The sequence below is a fragment of the Anastrepha ludens genome, chromosome X (assembly GCF_028408465.1).
Source record: "Anastrepha ludens isolate Willacy chromosome X, idAnaLude1.1, whole genome shotgun sequence".
Taxonomy (NCBI): domain Eukaryota; kingdom Metazoa; phylum Arthropoda; class Insecta; order Diptera; family Tephritidae; genus Anastrepha; species Anastrepha ludens.
Window position 1 is genome coordinate 70,298,665 of NC_071503.1, and position 18,564 is coordinate 70,317,228.

At 35.9% G+C, this 18,564-nt stretch overlaps 1 protein-coding gene across 1 annotated transcript in view; it reads left to right on the top strand.

The window, feature by feature from the left end:
* The window catches only part of LOC128870191 (calcium/calmodulin-dependent protein kinase type II alpha chain-like), a gene marked incomplete at its 5' end in the record, with an annotated part of 137,251 nt that extends 124,344 nt beyond the window's left edge, over nt 1–12,907 (top strand). The window contains 2 exons of the mRNA XM_054112785.1: nt 9,909–10,023; nt 12,310–12,907. Coding sequence (XP_053968760.1) covers nt 9,909–10,023; nt 12,310–12,457 — 263 coding nt within the window. The remainder of the gene's footprint in view (nt 1–9,908; nt 10,024–12,309) is intronic.
* Nucleotides 12,908–18,564: the final 5,657 nt, after the last annotated feature.

The window sequence follows — 18,564 nt, forward strand, 5'->3', positions numbered from 1 at the left end:
GCAAGGCGAATAGGAAACTGCAAACGTTTGAAATCGAATGGTAAATCCGCCGGAATCAGTGGAATTCAGGGTATCAAAATGTCTTCTCCTTTGTACTTCCCTTTCAAAATTGTTGCTTCGATAACGTTACCCATTAGCTTCTTCACAGCGAGTCTGGTACCGTTGCAAAGTCGGGGCACATTACTATTGCGCAGCATAATAATCGGTGCTCCAATTTTTAATCGTAAATTATGAGGTGGTAAGCCTGGCAAATCGAGTGAGTTTAAGAATTCAGTTGGATAATTTACGACCTCATCTTGATCAGTAATAGTGTCCATTGACTTATACGCAACTATGTCACCAGGTATTTGATCTAAAATAGCTGAATTTATATCATTGACGTCCTTATTTTTCCCAGCTAAAATTGCTCTTTCGCTGAGTCAATCATGGTTTTTGTAATGTTGAACTATGTTTGGAAATACACTCTGTATCAATGCCTCTTTAGACTGTGCAAAAGTGCAGAAATTGTTAGGCAATGTTATCATTCCTGTTGTTTTTGAAAAAAGGTTTATTTTTTTTGGTTAAAAAGTGTTTTTTGAAGTTTTGAAAAACACTTCGCTCTAAAAAATTTCTTCTCAGTTAATTGCTGAAAATTAAATATTTTGAAAAAACTATTTTTTTTTAATTTAACGTTTTTGAGAAAATTTTGTTCTTGATAAAATTTCATAGTTTTGTAAAAGTTTAAATTGATTTGTTAAAAAAGATTTTTTTACGCTTTGAAAAGCACCCCCTCGAAAAAATGTATTCTCTATTAATAGTGGAATATGAAATGCTTTGAAAACACCATTTTTTTTTTTAATTTTGTTTGGTTTTCAGAAAGTTTTGTTTTGAAAAAATTTCATACCCTTGAAAAAGTTTTATTTTATTTTATTTGTTTAAAATTTTTGAAATTTTTTTTTTTTTTGTAATTTTAGAAAAACACCTCTTCGAAGAAATTTCTTTTATCTTTTTGAGGAAAATTTGGTTTTGAAAAAATTTCATGCTTTCGAAATTTTTTTATTTTACTTTATTTCTTCAAAATTTTTGAAAACAATTTTTTTTATAATTTTCGAAAAACACCCCTTTGAAAAAATGTTTTCTCTGTGTCATAGTGGTATTCCTTTAACTTTTAGGATTATAGTCAAATACTTACAAATATCTACGCTTTCACAAATAGCAACAATAAACAAATTTCCTCAAAACCAAAAAATTTACTTTTTTTCTAAAAAAATTCTAAACAAACAACGTAATAAATTTAGAATTTTGTGTTCACGAAAAAACAGTATTGTTTTTATTGTATTAACTGAAAACCAAAATGTTGCAAAAAATCAAAACAAAACTAAACTATTTTTTTGTGTTCATTTGGTCCATATGTTCCATAAAAAGTTGATATGGTAAATAATATGCAGGGTCTGATACACGCAAATTTCCATTGACCATTATAGTGACAAAATTATCGATCACCAATTCCTACAGGATTTCAAAATCAGAGTTGGAATGAGTTGTTGTGTGGTGTACTTCTGAAAAAATGAGAAATAAACAAAATAAATCTAAAAATTCGAATTCTAACTTTATCTTGTGTATGTTCTTATTACCTTTGAATTTTTCCAATGAAGCACCATTCATTTTAAATTTTCCAAGAATTTTTTTTATCATTTCGCGTTTCTTTCCTTTTTCATTCGATTCCAACATTTGTTCATAGCCGAAAACATCGTTTGCAAACGCATTCATTTCCATATAAAATTGGTCAAAGAAAGCATTGCTCAATTGAATTGAAACATTATTTTCATAAATACTTAGGACCTTAACTAATGCACCTTGGTACATACCTAACGCAGATATTCATCGCGACCTTGACATCGATACTATTGATGAAACAATACAAAGCGCTAGCAGAAGACACATAAATAGACTATTAACGCATACAAATCCTATGATGAGAAGACTACCAAATAAAGAAAAATCTACCCAAAGTCGGCTTAACCGTAAAACACCAACAGATCTTGCAAAATCCTTGTAATCAATTGTCAACTAATCGTATATGTCATTGTTTGTTAACCACTTGTTTTTAAATAATATGTATATATTTCTTCTAAATGAGCTTGGGGGCATTGGCCCTTCAATATCACTCTCATTCCATCTTTTTGTAAATCAAATTACTTATTGTCTAACGACAGGTGTAATATTTTATGGAAGAAATAAAAAAAAAAAAAAAATTTCACTCGAATCATTTGAAATTTCTGTATACAATAACGAAAAATTCAAAAAAAGTTGTACACATAAAATGAATGTCGATTCGAAACTTACTTTAATCTAAGAATCGAGCAAGTTTTGTTTTGTACAATATTTTGATTTTTTCTTTTTTTTATATGAAGAAAATATTTAAAAGAAATTTTTTTTTGCTAAAAACCTTCCCCTAGTGGATCCCTATAATATGAAAAAAGAACGAATAAAATTGGCCTCGTATCGGCCCAAAAAAATGCGTACAAACGAACATCATTTCATTTTTATATATATAGATATATAGATGTAGGAAATATCTTTAGAATAAAAATCAAATCAAAACGAAGTGCTATGCTCGTTATTCCAGCGTTGCCACCTTTCTGTCAGGCATATTTCAATGGAGTGATAGAAAACGGCAGGGACGATGGCGCTAGTTCCAGGGAGGGATGGAAGAACGTAGCGTCCGCCATCTCTGCAGTTTTGATGAGAGTAATGAGCGAAAACCAGGATCCCCCACGCCTCAACCTCTAAGAGTGCCGGATGGCATTACGACACATACAAGAGGATGGTCCGCGTTCACGAACGGTGTATGTACAGGGCGGCAGTGGCCTTGGTGGGGGAGGTATGAAAGGGAACCAGACTGAAGGCAGTAGACAAAAAGGATCTACTTCCGAAGTGATGGAGGAACACCTCCGCCACTGTACTCCAAAACTTCCCACGCACAACTGGAGGGTGCTTAAGGTGGAGAACACTGAGGGACCCTATCGGGAAGCGCTGCTTCTCGCTGAAACAAAGAGGGCCATAACCTATGGCTCCGAGGAGGTAGTTCTTAAGGTCTATCATACCGATGTCAGAGGGGATGCACCTGCACATCCGGAGGTGATGTGCTCCGTTGTTGCTTTCTGACAGGGTGAGGTACTTAGGTATCATCCTTGACAGTAAGTTTACGAGGAAGCTCAACATTGAGGAGGGAGTAAGGAAGGCAACAATCGCCTTGTATGGATGTAAGGGCGCAATTGGCAAAAGATGGGGCCTTTCGCTCAGGGTTGTATTGTGGTTCTATAACACTATTATAAAGCCAATTTTGTTATATGGAGTCAAGCTGTAGAGAGTTCAAAGGACTTCACTCATTGGAATCAGTGAGGCGCTTCGAACTACTCCTACTCTAGCGCTTGACGCAATGTTAAATCTGGTACCTGTAGACATCGCAGGCATTTCCGCTGCACGAACCGCAATCAGATGGAGAATTCGGGTTATAGGCTCGACCTCACTTAAGGGCACTTAAGTGTCCTAAGAAACTTTGGGTTCATCTCCCTCGTTTAGTCCCAGCGAAACCTTCTCCACGCACATTCCATCAAAGGAGTGGACGGGGGCTACAGTTGGAGACAGTGCCTGGTGAACTTATTCACGGATGGGTCAAAGTAGGTAGGAAGGGTTGGCGAAGGAGTATTCCGCGAGGAGCTCCCCATCAGAGTCAAATTCAAAGACCGCACCACTGCAGTGTGTTCCAGGCAGAGGTAGTCGCAATCAAGAAACAGTTGACTGGCTACTCATGTGCATACCAACTGTCAAGAAAGTAAATATTCCCTCCGATAGCCAGGCGGCAATTGGACCCTCGGATCAATGATGGTGCATTCGAAACTGGTCAGGGAATGCCTGAGTCACTTTCGATTGCATCCGATTTTTTTAATATAAGGCTGGGTTCCTGGTCACAGTGACAATGCGGGAAACTGTGAGACGGATGAGCTGGCCAGACAAGGGTCATGTGAGGTGATTTGCGCGCGAAGGGAGAGGATTGGGATGCCCTTGACCACCTGCAGTCTGCTCCTGGAAAATGTGCTTCACACCAACTCAGCGGGCGTTGCGCAAGTATACAAACTTGTAAGGTCGCGAAATCCTTCTGGCCACGTGTAGATCGAGCCGATTTTTTGAGGCTCTCGAATTTCGTGCGTGTTCTCACATGACATGACAGAAGTCTTATGGACTTCATAAGGGGCGTAAAGCTGTTAAAAGTGGTACTGAAATGTTAGAGCGGCGCTGGATTGATTGCGTTGTTCTTGATGGAAATTACATTAATGAATAAAGCTAATATTGAACAAAATCAAGTGTTCTCTATGATAGGCCCGGGACTTATCAGCCCATGTGCTATCTTGCCGACGTCTTGCAAAATATCTTATACTCTGTTCCAAAACTTGAGTGAAATTAAAGATCTTGGGGTTATTTCTTTGTGTAAATTTTCATTTGAAAGAGATATAAGTTATATTATTTCCAAAGTTTACTCGGTATTAGGGTTTGTGAGGTGAAATAGTTCCAAACCCACAGAACCTTAATAGGGTAAAAAAAAATTTTCTTAAATATGCTCTACGTTCTTTTCGCCTTGTTGAAAAAATTCCTATCAAGCTCGCTTGCTTTTGATTAGCCTAAAGTCGTAGGAAGTAAGAAAATCAGTCGTCTCGCTTTCATTTGTTTATATCATAACATCTTCAATGGCAGAATTGACTGCTTAATTTACATCATGTGCGATAGTTCTTCTACTTTTAGTTGTAATTAGTCTGTAAGAAACTTATATTCATAGACTAAATAATAATGGGCAAGCATTCCAGCCCTTTGCTGGTAGGCTTGAACAGATTGAAACCACGCGAGACCTTGCAGGACGTGGCCGCCACCGGACTAGTTGTGGCTGCCGGTGGCACACAAGTAACGTCATTTAGACGACGCGCCACGGAATTGGGCATCACCGGACGGACCCTAGAGCGGGAAAGACCTAAATACACATGTTCCATAACAAAGTGCAAGCAGTACATTAGTTAATGACTACTAATCGTCAGCCACGTGTGAAATACTGTCAAGCAATCCGTTTGTGGAACAACATCAAGACGCACACCACAAATAGGAGGAGGAGCTCGGCCAAACACCTAACAGAAGTGTACGCGCCAATTATTTATTTTATTTTTAATCCGAAATCTTAACAATGAAATATATGATTTTATGTCGAAAATCATCATGAGCAAAATCTTCGTTTTTGGGGAACGAAAACTCGGCATATAATGCAAGGAGAGCCTTTATATGTATATTCCTCGTATTTGTGGTGTGCGTCTTGATGTTGTTCCACAAATGGAGGGATCTACAGTTTCAAGCCGACTCCGAAAGGCAGATATTTTTATGATTTGGGTTTTAGGTTTGCCATTGCCTGCCGAGGGGCGACCGCTATTACAAAATTTGTTTTCTTAATTTTGGTGTTTTCACCGAGGTTCGAACCAACGTTCTCTCTGTGAATTCCGAATGGTAGTCACGCACCAACCCATTCGGCTACGGCGGCCACGAGAGCCATTACGTCCACTCAAAGCCACTGTGTGATGTGTGTTTTTTATAACTCAACTATTTAACACCCTTCCAGAGAATTTAAAGAATGAGCATAATATGAGTATATTCCGAAGAAATATATTAGTATTAAATACCTATAAATCACCCTTTCCAATCAGTAAAAATCAAAAAGATTTAAAACAAAATTGTATTAAAATTAAGAATAAGTGTAAAATAGACTATGAGAAAAAATATAGGGTTATTCAATAGGTGCGCTTCAACTTTTTTCCGATAGGGAGGGGGAACGACGCAATATTTTTTATTTTTCGCTTGTCATTTATAAACTTTATTAGTATACATTTCATCATGGAATGCTACACACTTGAACAACGATTGCAAATCGTGCAAATTTTTTATGAAAATAATCGTTCTGTTGCTGCTACTTTAAGAGCATTACGACCATTTTACGGTCCATTTAACAAGCCGTCCCGTTTTGGGGTTATGTGAAGTCATTGGTCTACAGTAACAAGCCGGCGACGATTTGTGAGCTCAGAGCCAATATTGAACGCGAAATTGCTGGAATTTCGGCCGATTTATGCAAAAGAGTGGTCGAAAACTGGGTTCAACGATTGGACTTCGTAAAACGTGCACGCGGTGGTCATGCAAAAGAAATCGAATTTCATACTTAAATGTATATGTTCAAACTCGATAATAAAAAAAAAATTAGTTAAAAAAGTCAAACCGTTTGTGTTTTATTCAAAAAAGTTCAAAAGTTGAAGCGCTCTTACTGAAAAACCCTATATTAACAAAGATGAGTAATAATGATATTAATAATAATAATTGAGGGGCACCGCTGAAATCACGTGTTGATGACATTTTCGCTCGTTCTCTCACTGAGCCGTTTTATGTTTCCCAGGTAGTTTTTTTGGGAAGCTAACTTTTTTCTCGAAACAATTTGTTTTTTTTTCGACGTTAATATTATGGTTGTTTATAAGTATATCAATTTATTTTAAACGATTAATTAATATTAGTCAGTATTTGGTTTCTTCACTTGTGAAAAGTGAAGGTAAATGCTCACAAAATTTTGAAAGCGAAAGTAGCCACTTTACAAACTCTATCTCAGCGCGGCAAAGATGGGCTAAAAGCCACGGCATCCGATCAACTATCGTATCACATACATTCGATGTAACAGGCTTCAAAAGAAGTCAAGATATCACCGGAGACTTAGAAAAACACCAAATTAAAAAAGAGTAGTATCAGTTGCAGAATTTTATAACTATATTAAAACAAAATATGAATCCTTTCAACACCGAAGATACTCAGAGCAGCGAAGACACTCAGAGCAGCGAAGATACTCAGAGCAGCGAAGATACTCGGAGCAGCGAAGATACTCGGAGTAATGAATTGTTTAATATTGCAACTGGACGAGCAGCATCGAAAGAAGTGAGCGACTTTTTATTATATTAAATGTGGAAAGAACTGGCCGTGGTTTAAGAGAAAAGTTTATTTCTGAATGTGCTGCGTCTGATGATCGTTTCGATTTAACTATTAAACAAAATAAAATACTGAATTTCGCTACTTCAACCCAGAAAAGATTTGTCTCGATAAATAATAAAGTTCAAGAAGTACGACTACAGCGTGACTTGTTCGGCCGAATGTTAGCTATTTCAATGAAGGACAATGCTAATGTTGAAAAAATATTGACTTATCCTCTAACACCCGTTCCAATGTGTATGTGTCACTTGGATGGATCGATTTAAAAAACAGATAAATCTGTTTTGTTGAAGTCGTTGGAAAAAGATGTTCAAAGTACAGCCCCAAGCTACACTGGCATTTGTTTAATAGACGGATTCTTTCTCATCATGGATTTATATCAAGGATTTACCAAAAACATTCGGAAGTATCTCGAAAAAAATACTTCAAATGGTGACTAACAATGCAGCCCGTGAAATTCATGTAATTTTTGATAGATATTGGTCTCCATCTATCAAAGATTACGAAAGATCTCAGCGAAGCGGTTCCTCTAGTAATCGTATGCACGTGATTTCTGGACCTGAACAATCAAGACCTTCAGACTTTAATAAAGAACTCCGAAATATAGGACTATGAATAAGTTCGTGCGGTTTTTTTCGAAATTTGAAACTTTATTGACGTAAAATGGTTACAAATTTAATATTCAAAATATTGTCCATCGCTTACTACTACTTTTTCCCATCTTTCTGGCAATTCACGGATTCCCTTTGTGAAAAATTCGGTCGGTTTTGCCGCAATCCACGAATCGATCCATTTTTTGACTTCATCGTAATTACGGAAGTGCTGGTCAGCCAGGCCATGTTGCATCGATCGGAAGAGATAGTAATCGGATGGCGCAAGGTCTGGACTATACGGCGGGTGGGGTAGGACATCCCATTTGAGCGTTTCTAAGTATGTTTTGACCACTTGTGCAACATGTGGCCGAGCATTGTCATGTTGCAAAATAACTTTGTCGTGTCTATCGGCGTATTGCGGCCGTTTTTCTCGCAGTGCTCGGCTCAAACGCATCAATTGTCGTCGGTAGACATCCCCCGTAATCGTTTCATTCGGTTTCAGTAGCTCATAATACACAACACCCAGCTGGTCCCACCAGATACACAGCATAACCTTCAGGCCATGAATATTCTGCGCCGACGTCGATGTTGAAGCATGGCCAGGGTATCCATACGTTGCCCGACGTTTTGGATTGTCGTAATGGACCCACTTTTCATCGCCAGTCACAATTCGATGCAAAAAACCCTTTCTTTTGTGCCGTTGAAGCAGTTGTTCGCATGCCATAAAACGGCGTTCAACGTCTCTTGGCTTCAATTCATACGGCACCCAATGGCCTACCTTTCGGATCATTCCCATGGCTTTTAAACGTTTGGAAATGGTTGATTGATCAACTCCCAAAGTTTTTGCAACCTCTTCTTGCGTTTGAGCCGGATCTTGATCGAGCAATTCCTCCAATTCGGTATCCATGAACTTTGGCGGCGCACCCTCGCGTTCTTCGTCTTCCAAGCCAAAATCACCACTTTTAAAGCGTGCAAACCACTTCTGGCACGTTCGCTCAGATAGAGCATGCTCACCATAAACTTCCACCAAGATACGATGACTTTCGGCTGCTTTTTTCTTCATATTAAAATAATGAAGAAGAATTCCCCGCAAAAACACATTATTTGGCACGAAATTCGACATTTTCAAGTGTGGTAAAAATATTGTTGTTTACGCTTCAAATAAAAAACTTATACTGACGTTTGTGCCTTACGACAGTAGCTCTCCAATGAATGTTTGGAAATGTGGATCGATGGAATAATAATCAAGTTACGCCATCTGTTGTAAAACCGCACGAACTTATTCATAGTCTTTTCAAAGACGCACTCGGGAAATTTTTAATCGTCAACTGGCAAATCAAGAATTAATTCCATTCTTTCAAAATAAAAAAGTGCTACTCAATTTTGATAACTGTTATCAAAATGAAGCTGTGAATGAAAGCATATTATTTTCAAAAAATGATAAGTTTACTCTCGATTTGCATGAAGATGCGGATTCAAAAATAGTATATCATGCGTGCAATATCGAGTCAACAGCGATCATTCTAATAAAATGCTCAGATACGGATATTTAATTATTATGTTGGCTAATATGATTCAAGTACAACACAATAGCAAAGTTTATATTCAAACAGGGGTTTGGAATAAGCAACGAATAATTGACGTATCGACGTTGCATGAAAAGTTAGGCGAGATAATGTGTCAATCTCTGCAAGGATTTCATGCTTTAACTGGCTGCGATTGGCGCTTACAATTTTTTTGGGAATTTGGCCGAGCTCCTACTGTTTTTGGAGTGAGTCTTGATGTCGTTCCACAAATGGAGAACCCTGCAGTTTAAAGCCGACTACGAAAAGTAGATGATTTTTTTGGCTGTTTGGATATTACCATGGACTTGATTTTTTCCACCGTTCTCAGACTTGAACAGAAATCTCCGCAGGCCGTCTTCGTTTTCTGTTATGCGGAAACTCGAGGCGGCTGTTTTAACTTGTTCTATAATTTCATCCATAATAACATTGAAAAGTGCTGGACTTAAACTATCCCCTTGTCGAATTCCTGATGTAACCAGAATCAACTCTGTTAGGTTCCCTTTAACTTTAATCGCTGTTTAATTCGCATAATGAGTACTTTATGTAATCGCAAAAAGTTGCTTTTTTATCAATAATCATCCCAGTTAAATAATTACTATTTAACTAATGAATTTAGAGAGCTTATATATGTACATATGTAATAACTTATTTCGATATTTTTAATTTTTTTATAACTGTGTTTATTTGGTTTAATCTATTTTTAACTTTATAGTATTAGGCAAGAATTGCAAAGCCATCAACACTACTATTCTGAACCCTCATGTTCACTTACTGGGAGAAGATGCAGCATGCATTGCCTACGTTCGTCTCACACAATACATTGACAAGTAAGTTGAGCATATATAAAAACAAGGAAACAAAAAGTAAAAGCTTTGTGACACCATGCCACAATCGATTTTTTGGGCATCAAGTTCGGTAATTGCATTATCAGCTGTCTCGGCGATGAAGGACTTCCGCCGCGAAGGACTGATATTATGCGAAGAATTCATTAACGATTTAGGCTCTTAAGGCGAATACTAGTCGATTCAGCCACATGAAGCGTGTTCCATAAATAATGAGACGTTCAAACGAACCAAAATTATACCGAAAAACATTTATTCATGTTATTTTTTGAATTTTCTAAAAGAAACAACTAAATGGACCACCCTGAATATTTAAATATTAAAGAAAAATTATTGTAAATGTAACTTCTAAATCAAAAGGAATTAGTGTATATGCAATTTCTAGTTAATTGCCAAACTTTTTTTGAACTGCAATTGTGTATAAAAGTGGCCAGATGCAGGTTTTTTTATAAAAATAAAATAGCATGGGGAAAACTAATTTTTCTTCCGGCGTGCTTCTTGAGGTCCTGTAAATAAATACTAAAACGCATAGGAAGACCACAATCTTGAACAGAAAGAAAGAAGAATAAGAAAATATTAATTTGGCGCACACATTACATATTAAAATACAAGGTGGTCTATCTATCATTTGGTTCCAGTCTCCGGCGGGTCATTTCTCCTTAGAAATGAACGTGGCGAGAAACATCTTTATAAATGTCTTTTTTTAATGAATTTCAAAATCTATATATTTGCTCATAAAGGTTAATAAATATATTTTGCATTTCTATAATTTTTTTCTTCTTAAAAAGCTTTTAATGAAAGGTTAGCTTTTGACGATCTAGAGTAGTTTAATATCTTAAGTCACCTTCAGATGATTAATATTTTCGAAATTCGAAAAACGAAAATGATTTTTACTTTAACTTTAGCTAAATTAGCATTAAATTTGTATAGTACTAAATTTATTCGTGAAACAGTCAACGTTTTTCTTTTGTGGAAATAAATTTTTGTGACTTACGATAAAAAAAACAACAAAAGTGCTATATTATAGTTATTTATTATATTAGTTTTGATGCTTCGAACTTTTGAGCATAGAAAAAAAACTCGAGAATGCAAACATAACAAATCAATATCAAAACCTTCAGTCAAGTAAACTTATCTCTCTCACTACACCATTTACTACCAAGGTACAACTCCTTTTATATACGTACTTTGTATAATTATGTCATCACTATCTTAATACCATCTGATAATAATATTTGCCAACAGCATGTTTTTTATGGGAAATTTATTCATGGCAAAAATACTTGATTTTTGCGGTATCTGCAGGCATAGATAAAGAAATTTTTTCATTATTTATGGAATACGATTTTGTTCATGAGATTTTCAGGGCAGGGTTCGTCGTGTCGCATCCTGTCAAACCATTTTCTCACGATCGTTTCATCTCATGAACTCCGACTATACACTTTTTATATGCCTGAAGCTGCTCTGGATTATCTCCAAAACTTCGATCTCTCATGGCATTTTACAAATATAGTATAATGGTGTCGAATCGCAGTTCCAGGGTAACGAATAACATGTTTACCTATCTTGACACAAAAAAATTGCTTTGATGGACGTGAAACATATTATTGAAACTAAAGATCGTCGATCAATACAATTAAAATACAATTACTTACCCCGATATATAATTAGTACGGTTTCTCGGCATTCAAATGGTTTTATTGGCGAGTTCTTTTTATGTAGGATCCCAAGCCTAGCATACAACCAGTTTGCTCCAAGGGGTAGGCCTACTTGCAACCGTACTACTCAAGAGACTGATGAGCGTTGAAAACGAATACGTAGCAATGTCCGCCTTCTTAATCGTCCCCAAATGTTTCTTTGATTGCTATCCAAAGGATACCGATGTCGAACTGTTTCTAGCAAATCTTCAGTGGTTGGCACCATCTTCCTTTAGTCGCTAACTACCATTAAACAATAAATATATGAGCCCAGTGGTTTTAGTGACCACGCTTGAATGAGAAGCTCAGGTCCCAAAGTCTGATTATAATAAGAAATCGGCGTGCGCTTTGAATTATTTTTTTTCTAAACCAGTTGAGAACTGCGACTTTTGGTCCTGATTAATGAACTAATAAATTCATAGTATTATATAACTCGCTTAAGCAGGCTTAAACAGCAGACCTCAAAATATTGACTAAGTAAGGGCTAGAGTTAAAAAAAACTAAAAAAGAGTATACTTTAATTATTTTCCATTACTTTCCATAACTTTTATCTGCATTTCTTCTCCCCATACAGGCAAGGACATGCGCATACGCATCAATCGGAGGAAACACGTGTGTGGCATAAACGAGATAACAAGTGGCAGAATGTGCACTTTCATCGCAGCGCATCTGGCAAGATTAGCGGCGCAACAACTTTCGATTTTATCCAACAACAAAAGTAGAACGACCCCTGCAGAACGACAGTAAGCACACTATTAATGGTTGAAGCATATAATTATGTAAGATGGCAATAGGTAAAGCCTTAGCTCAATAACAAAATAACAAAAACATTTTCAATCAATATAACAAACCAAATTTAATAAGACGCTAATTTAAAACAATTAAACCAGCTAGTCGAGCTTTCATGCATGTAGACGGTACGATATATGAGACGTCAAAATATATAAAGGTGGATTGCTTGAAGAGGCCGAAAAGAAAGAGGTTTATGATAAGTACCATGGTATCAGATAAAATTATGTGCAACCAAAATAGCGATGAGATTATCGATTCATAATAATATGCATATATATAATATATATTGTTATTGTGCACTCTCAACAGCAACTCAAAAGATGCAAACTGGATTTACTTAATTTCTAATAAATATCATATTAAGACAAAAAAAAAAAAAATCATACACACCGGTGACTTCGCTTCGCGGTGAGAAGGGTTTTAAGGAAGGCACCGGAGAAGAAACCTTCTCATAAAAGAAAACATTAGATAATGCGAACTACAGGTACTAGGAAAGAACGCATAAATATTTTTATGGAAGATAAAGGGGTATGAACAACTGAGACAACCTCAAAAAGGAAAAAAAGTTGTATACAAATTGGATTGAAGAAAAATAAAAAAATTAATGAATATAAAGAAGATGCATGTAGAGTTCATGTTGTGCGCAAATTATTGTAAGTTTTTTTTTTCAATTTATATGGTTTAAGTAAAAAATGGAGATACAAATTAAATAAAAAGTGTATACTTTTATGTAACTATTTAAGTATTTATTGATACAAATTTTCAGAGCTAATTACACTAAACGCCCTGCTTTTTGTGGTATTGGGTTTTATTTGTACTTTGTTGTTATCCACTACATGAAATTCCGCCAGAGCAATGTTGAATGAGTTAATATTAAAGCATACGAAAAACCCCTATTTGCTGTGCCTCATCTAAAGCCGAAGAAACAAGAAATAAAGGGTGAGCCAAGAGCAACTAAATTTTTTAGTAACATTTGAATGATGAATTTCCTAAGCAAAAAAACTTACACAATTTCAACATTACAATAATCGATAAACCATTAATTATTCAATCAAAAATCATTAAAATATATACAATACTGTAGCCTAAAAATGCAACACTCCACTCAGAATGGGGAACAAATTTCTCGTTGCATATTTTTTTAATACTTGTACTTAATTCATGTATCTATTATGTGCTGTTCTCGAAACTTATAATTATTACTGCATATAATTCAGGAAACTAAGCAAACGAAGTTATTCAAGTAATATTTGATGTATTTATAATGAAATGTAATTACTACTTGCACTGAATATAATAAAATAGTAAAAATTAAAATTATCAAAAAAAAAAAAAAAACATTGTAATGGTAATTGTCAGTACCATGTTAGTTACACGGTGATGTAAAAAGAGCAGCAGGGATGTATAGTCAGTGGCATCGCTAGACCAAATGCGTACGTCGGCGGCATCAACTTCGCGAGGCCTCTTTACTTCGCAGTGAAAAAAAACCGTAAAATTAAGTGAGTCAAATTATAAAATAATTTTTGAGTTTAACGAGTTTTACTGTTAATAAAATGATGACAAAAAATAATTACACACAAAAATTAAAATAGTCGAACTTTTCGGCTTTTAGCCGCTATTTCAGCTTCGATTGACAGAACTGATAACGCGGATAGTCTGTCTTGGCTCATTGTGCTTCTCAAATAGGTTTTTAGCAATTTTAACTTTGAGAAGCTTCTCTCAGCGGAAGCTGTGCCGACCGGAACTGTGAGCATGATTCTAATTGTAATATCAACATTTGGATGTATTACTTCTAAATTATTTTCTAAAATGTATTGATTGAGTTGTTTCGCGTCGTTAATAGAGTCTAGTGGATTAGTTTTTAAAAGCTGAAGTTCTTCATATAGTTCGAAAGGCTGTATATACTGTTTTCGCCTTTCCGAAGTCTTGTACCTAAATCAGTAAAATGTTTGAGAAGATCCTCTTTTGGCATAGATTTCAAATAATTGATATCATAAATAAAACCAAATTGCTCAAAATATTCATTGAGCGCTGTAAATCGACATTCGGTATCGACTATTATAGCATATTATACCACTGTGTTAAAATAAATAACTCTGAACTGCATTTCAGGAGATTCATCTGGTTTATCAATATGTTCGTAACTAAGCATTCGTTTTTTCCTTGCTATTCTTTTTTCTTTAAATTGAGACTGAATTTCATAAGCACTTTTCTCCACAAATAATCTAGCATCTGTTACGCTTTTTTCAAATCCTGTATTTCGGAATTCTTGAATCTAGCTACAAAATGAACGTAAAGTATCAATAGCAACTTGCAAGTTGACTTGAACCGATTGCCATAGTTTACTTATATTATTTACACGTAGCAAAACCTCATACCACTCGTGTAATGCAACAATAAAATCAAAAGTTAACATTTCCTTTAGGATTGCTTCACTGTCGCTTAGAGTTTCGGAATCATCAGTTTTATTTTTCAGTTCATTCACACATTCGATGACATCATCAAATTGTAAAAATATTGCTTTTACTGCTCCGATTCTACTCTCCCACCTCGTTTCAGACAGAGTTTGTAAAGTCAATTTTAATTTTCTTTTTACTATCTCCCAACGCTTCCTTGACTTTGAAAACAGCACATAGATTTTATTGATAAGGCCGAAAAATGTTTTGGCTGTCGTTGAAGAGTTAACTGTGGCATCCGCATGGTGTAAAGAATGATCTTGGATTTATATTGAGTATTCTTGTTCTGATACCTTTTCTAATTCCGACCGTATTGGCGCCATTATCATATCCCTGTCCTCGACAGTTTTGGATATCTAGATTATTTATTTCCAGTTCTTGTAATATTGATTTTGATAAATACTCTCCTGTTGTTTCTGCGACGTCAATAAACCCAATGAAATGTTCTTCTACAGCTCCTGTTGACAAATTGCAAAATCATAATATTATTGACATTTGTTCAACACGGCTTACGTCCCTGGTACAATCGAGCAAGATGGCATAGTATTTTGCTTGTTTAACCCTGTGTATAATTTCGTTAATAACTAGTTTAGACATTAAAGTAATTAAATCGTTTTGGATGTCGTGGCTCAGATAAAGTTGATTAAGTTGTTTTTCATTAATACGTTTCATATGATCCCGTAATGTCGGATCATATTTAGATAACAACTTAACTAAGTCTAGAAAATTGCTACAATTTTTTCTATTGTTCAATTTCAAGGATTCTCGATGAGCTATAAATGCCAAATTCTGTGAGGCCAAGTAGTTTATTATATCTATCAATCTTTCAAACAAATTATACCAATACTTTTTGGATTTCCTAATCAATCTCTCGTTATCTTTATCTATTGTTTTACCGTGTTTGATTCCTTTAAAGAGTTCCGTCCATTTCATCATGCACTCCATATGTCCTTGACTTTGTTCATGTCTTTGCAGTATCCGACTCAGATCCTTCCAATCACAACATCCTTCTTTTACTATTTGTGTCTGCAAATGGGAAACAAGTCTACATGGAAAGCAATAAACTTTATCTTGAGACATGGAGTAAGGTAACCATCTGCGATGTTGCGTTTCGCTGTTACTCAATTTTCTAGTATAATGAAATTTAGAAAAATGTCTTTTACTTTGGTCTTTTGGGTAATTTTCATCAGATCACTCTAGGTCTTGATCGGGACCGTTTTGAATAAAGAGATGGCGCTGCGCATCATTTAGTGGCAATACCCACTTCCCCTGATCTAGGTCTATTAATGGCTCGCTTAAATGAACTTCTTGCTCTTGATTTTCTGACTTACACATATACTCACTTTCCAACTTTTTATTGGATTCAGAAATTTGGGTGACAGCAGATTCACTCGATGTTGAAGGTAAAGTTGTATCAGAAATTTGACTAAAAGTTTCATTGAACTATGTAGCTGATTCTGTTTCAGAAATGAAAGATTTATCACATGACTCTGAAGCAGTGGCACCTGAAGAAGGCTTTTTAAGAAATTTCAGAGCTTGGTTGGATACAACCGTTTCAGCCTTTCTTTTTCTTTTTGACGCACCGGATTCCCATTTTCTCCCTCCATCTCTGTCTCTAGAGGGTCCTCTAGACATGATAACCTTAAATATTTTTTAGTTAAGTTTGGTAAGAACGCAATGTTACAGGATACAGATTATAAGAGTTGGTTCATGATTATTACACAGGGAGGTCCTGGATAAAGTGAAAATACGAAAACCATTTTTTGTCAAATTTTTTGTCGGAAATGAAAAAAAACGACTATACAAAATTTACGAGTCAGCTGCCAACTTTGTATCATCATCATCTCAACCGGTAGGCATCTACTGCTAGATATAGACCTCCCCTAAGAACGCCACCTTGATCTGTCGCGGGCCGATGGTCTCAATGGTATTTGCACTTCATCCATGACCACCCTGTATATGTATGTACGTACATGCCACAGATCGAATATTTTTGTTTTATAGTCACTATTAAGAGGGCAAAGGTAAGTAGTACCAACCTACAGAACAAGTAGTACAACCTGCAGAAGCAACTTATTATAAGCAAGGTCTTTCTATGGAGAAGTGAAATAATTCGTTGTAGGTACCTATTCATTCATATGATTTTGTACTTATTGTAGGAACACCGCATGAGATGTAGGTATGTATGAAAAAAGAACTCTGTGGAAATAATGTTACGAATTTTGACGCATACAAAATATACTCGAAGGCATTGGTCGGGAGGCGAAATATTTCTATTATTTCGAGAAAAAACACTAGCGCAGGTTTAAAAATAAGTAGGTAGGTACTTTACTTATATAGGTAAATATAAAATTGAATCTATTTCTTTATTAATATTACGAGTATTTTTCATGATCACTCTGCCGAAAGTACGGTCTTTCTGGCCGCATTTGACTCCCGGAAGAGCGACTTTTGAGGCCCTCTCGAGGCGCAGCGCGCTCTAGCGGATTACTAGGTTTTCGTGGTCGGCTCGGCTTCGTCTCGGCCACCATCTCACACCCGCCAAGAAATCCAACTTTCTGGCCTTGGGTTGTAATATACTATCGTTAAAGTCGTTAAAAAGTTTATGTTGACTTACCTTAACATTAGGTATGAAATTAATAACAAATAACGTAAAACTTTTATCCACTAGAAGTGTGCACTAGAACGTCGGGGTGATGACTTTACAATACAATAAAAAGAAACTTTGCGCTTGCGAGTCTGCCAGTTGCCGTATGAAGAAAATTACTCTCACAGACAAATGAAATATAGATAAATAAACTAAACAACACGGGGATTCCCCGTCCAGAGTCTCGTGCGGCGTGTGCGAAATCGAGCGCTCGATATTGGCATTGGACGCTCATAATGAAGAGGACACACACACATTATGTTTGTATATATGCTAAACTAAGATCTTTTGCACTTATAACTGATTTATTTATTGCATTCATAGGTTTATTTACCTGCACCCATGAATTCAATCAATAAATAAATGATAAATGCCACACACATTACTTACAAACATTTTCACCCAATACAAATATCTTGGCGGGCAGTGTGTGTGAAAACGGTCATTAGGGTGAAGCCAGGATGATTGGCGAAACGAAAATAAATAGGTAACTCGTTTATCTGCGAGGCCCCCTCAGGCGCGAGGCCCCCTCAGGCGCGAGGCCGTCGGCGCCACTGTGTATAGTGACGATTCAAATATTAGTAGAAGAAAAAGTCTACACAATTTTGACTTTTACTAACAATTTACTTTTCAAAAAAAAATAGTTAAAAAATAAGCATATAAATTAAAATACCGTTTAACTATATGAAAAAATGGCTCGATAAAGCTTTTTACGCCGATTTTGGTGGTATTCAATTTCTTTTGGGGAAAGTATCAAATGTAAAATTTTCAATATTCAAAAATCTTAATATTATATTATATTTCGAACCATCCGTATAAAAATCTAAAGGGTTTTCCAATAACAGGTGTTACATGTGAATGGAATGCGCTATCGAGAGATGATTAACGATTTTTTATGGCCGGAATTGGATGATATTGATCTGGCCAACGTTTA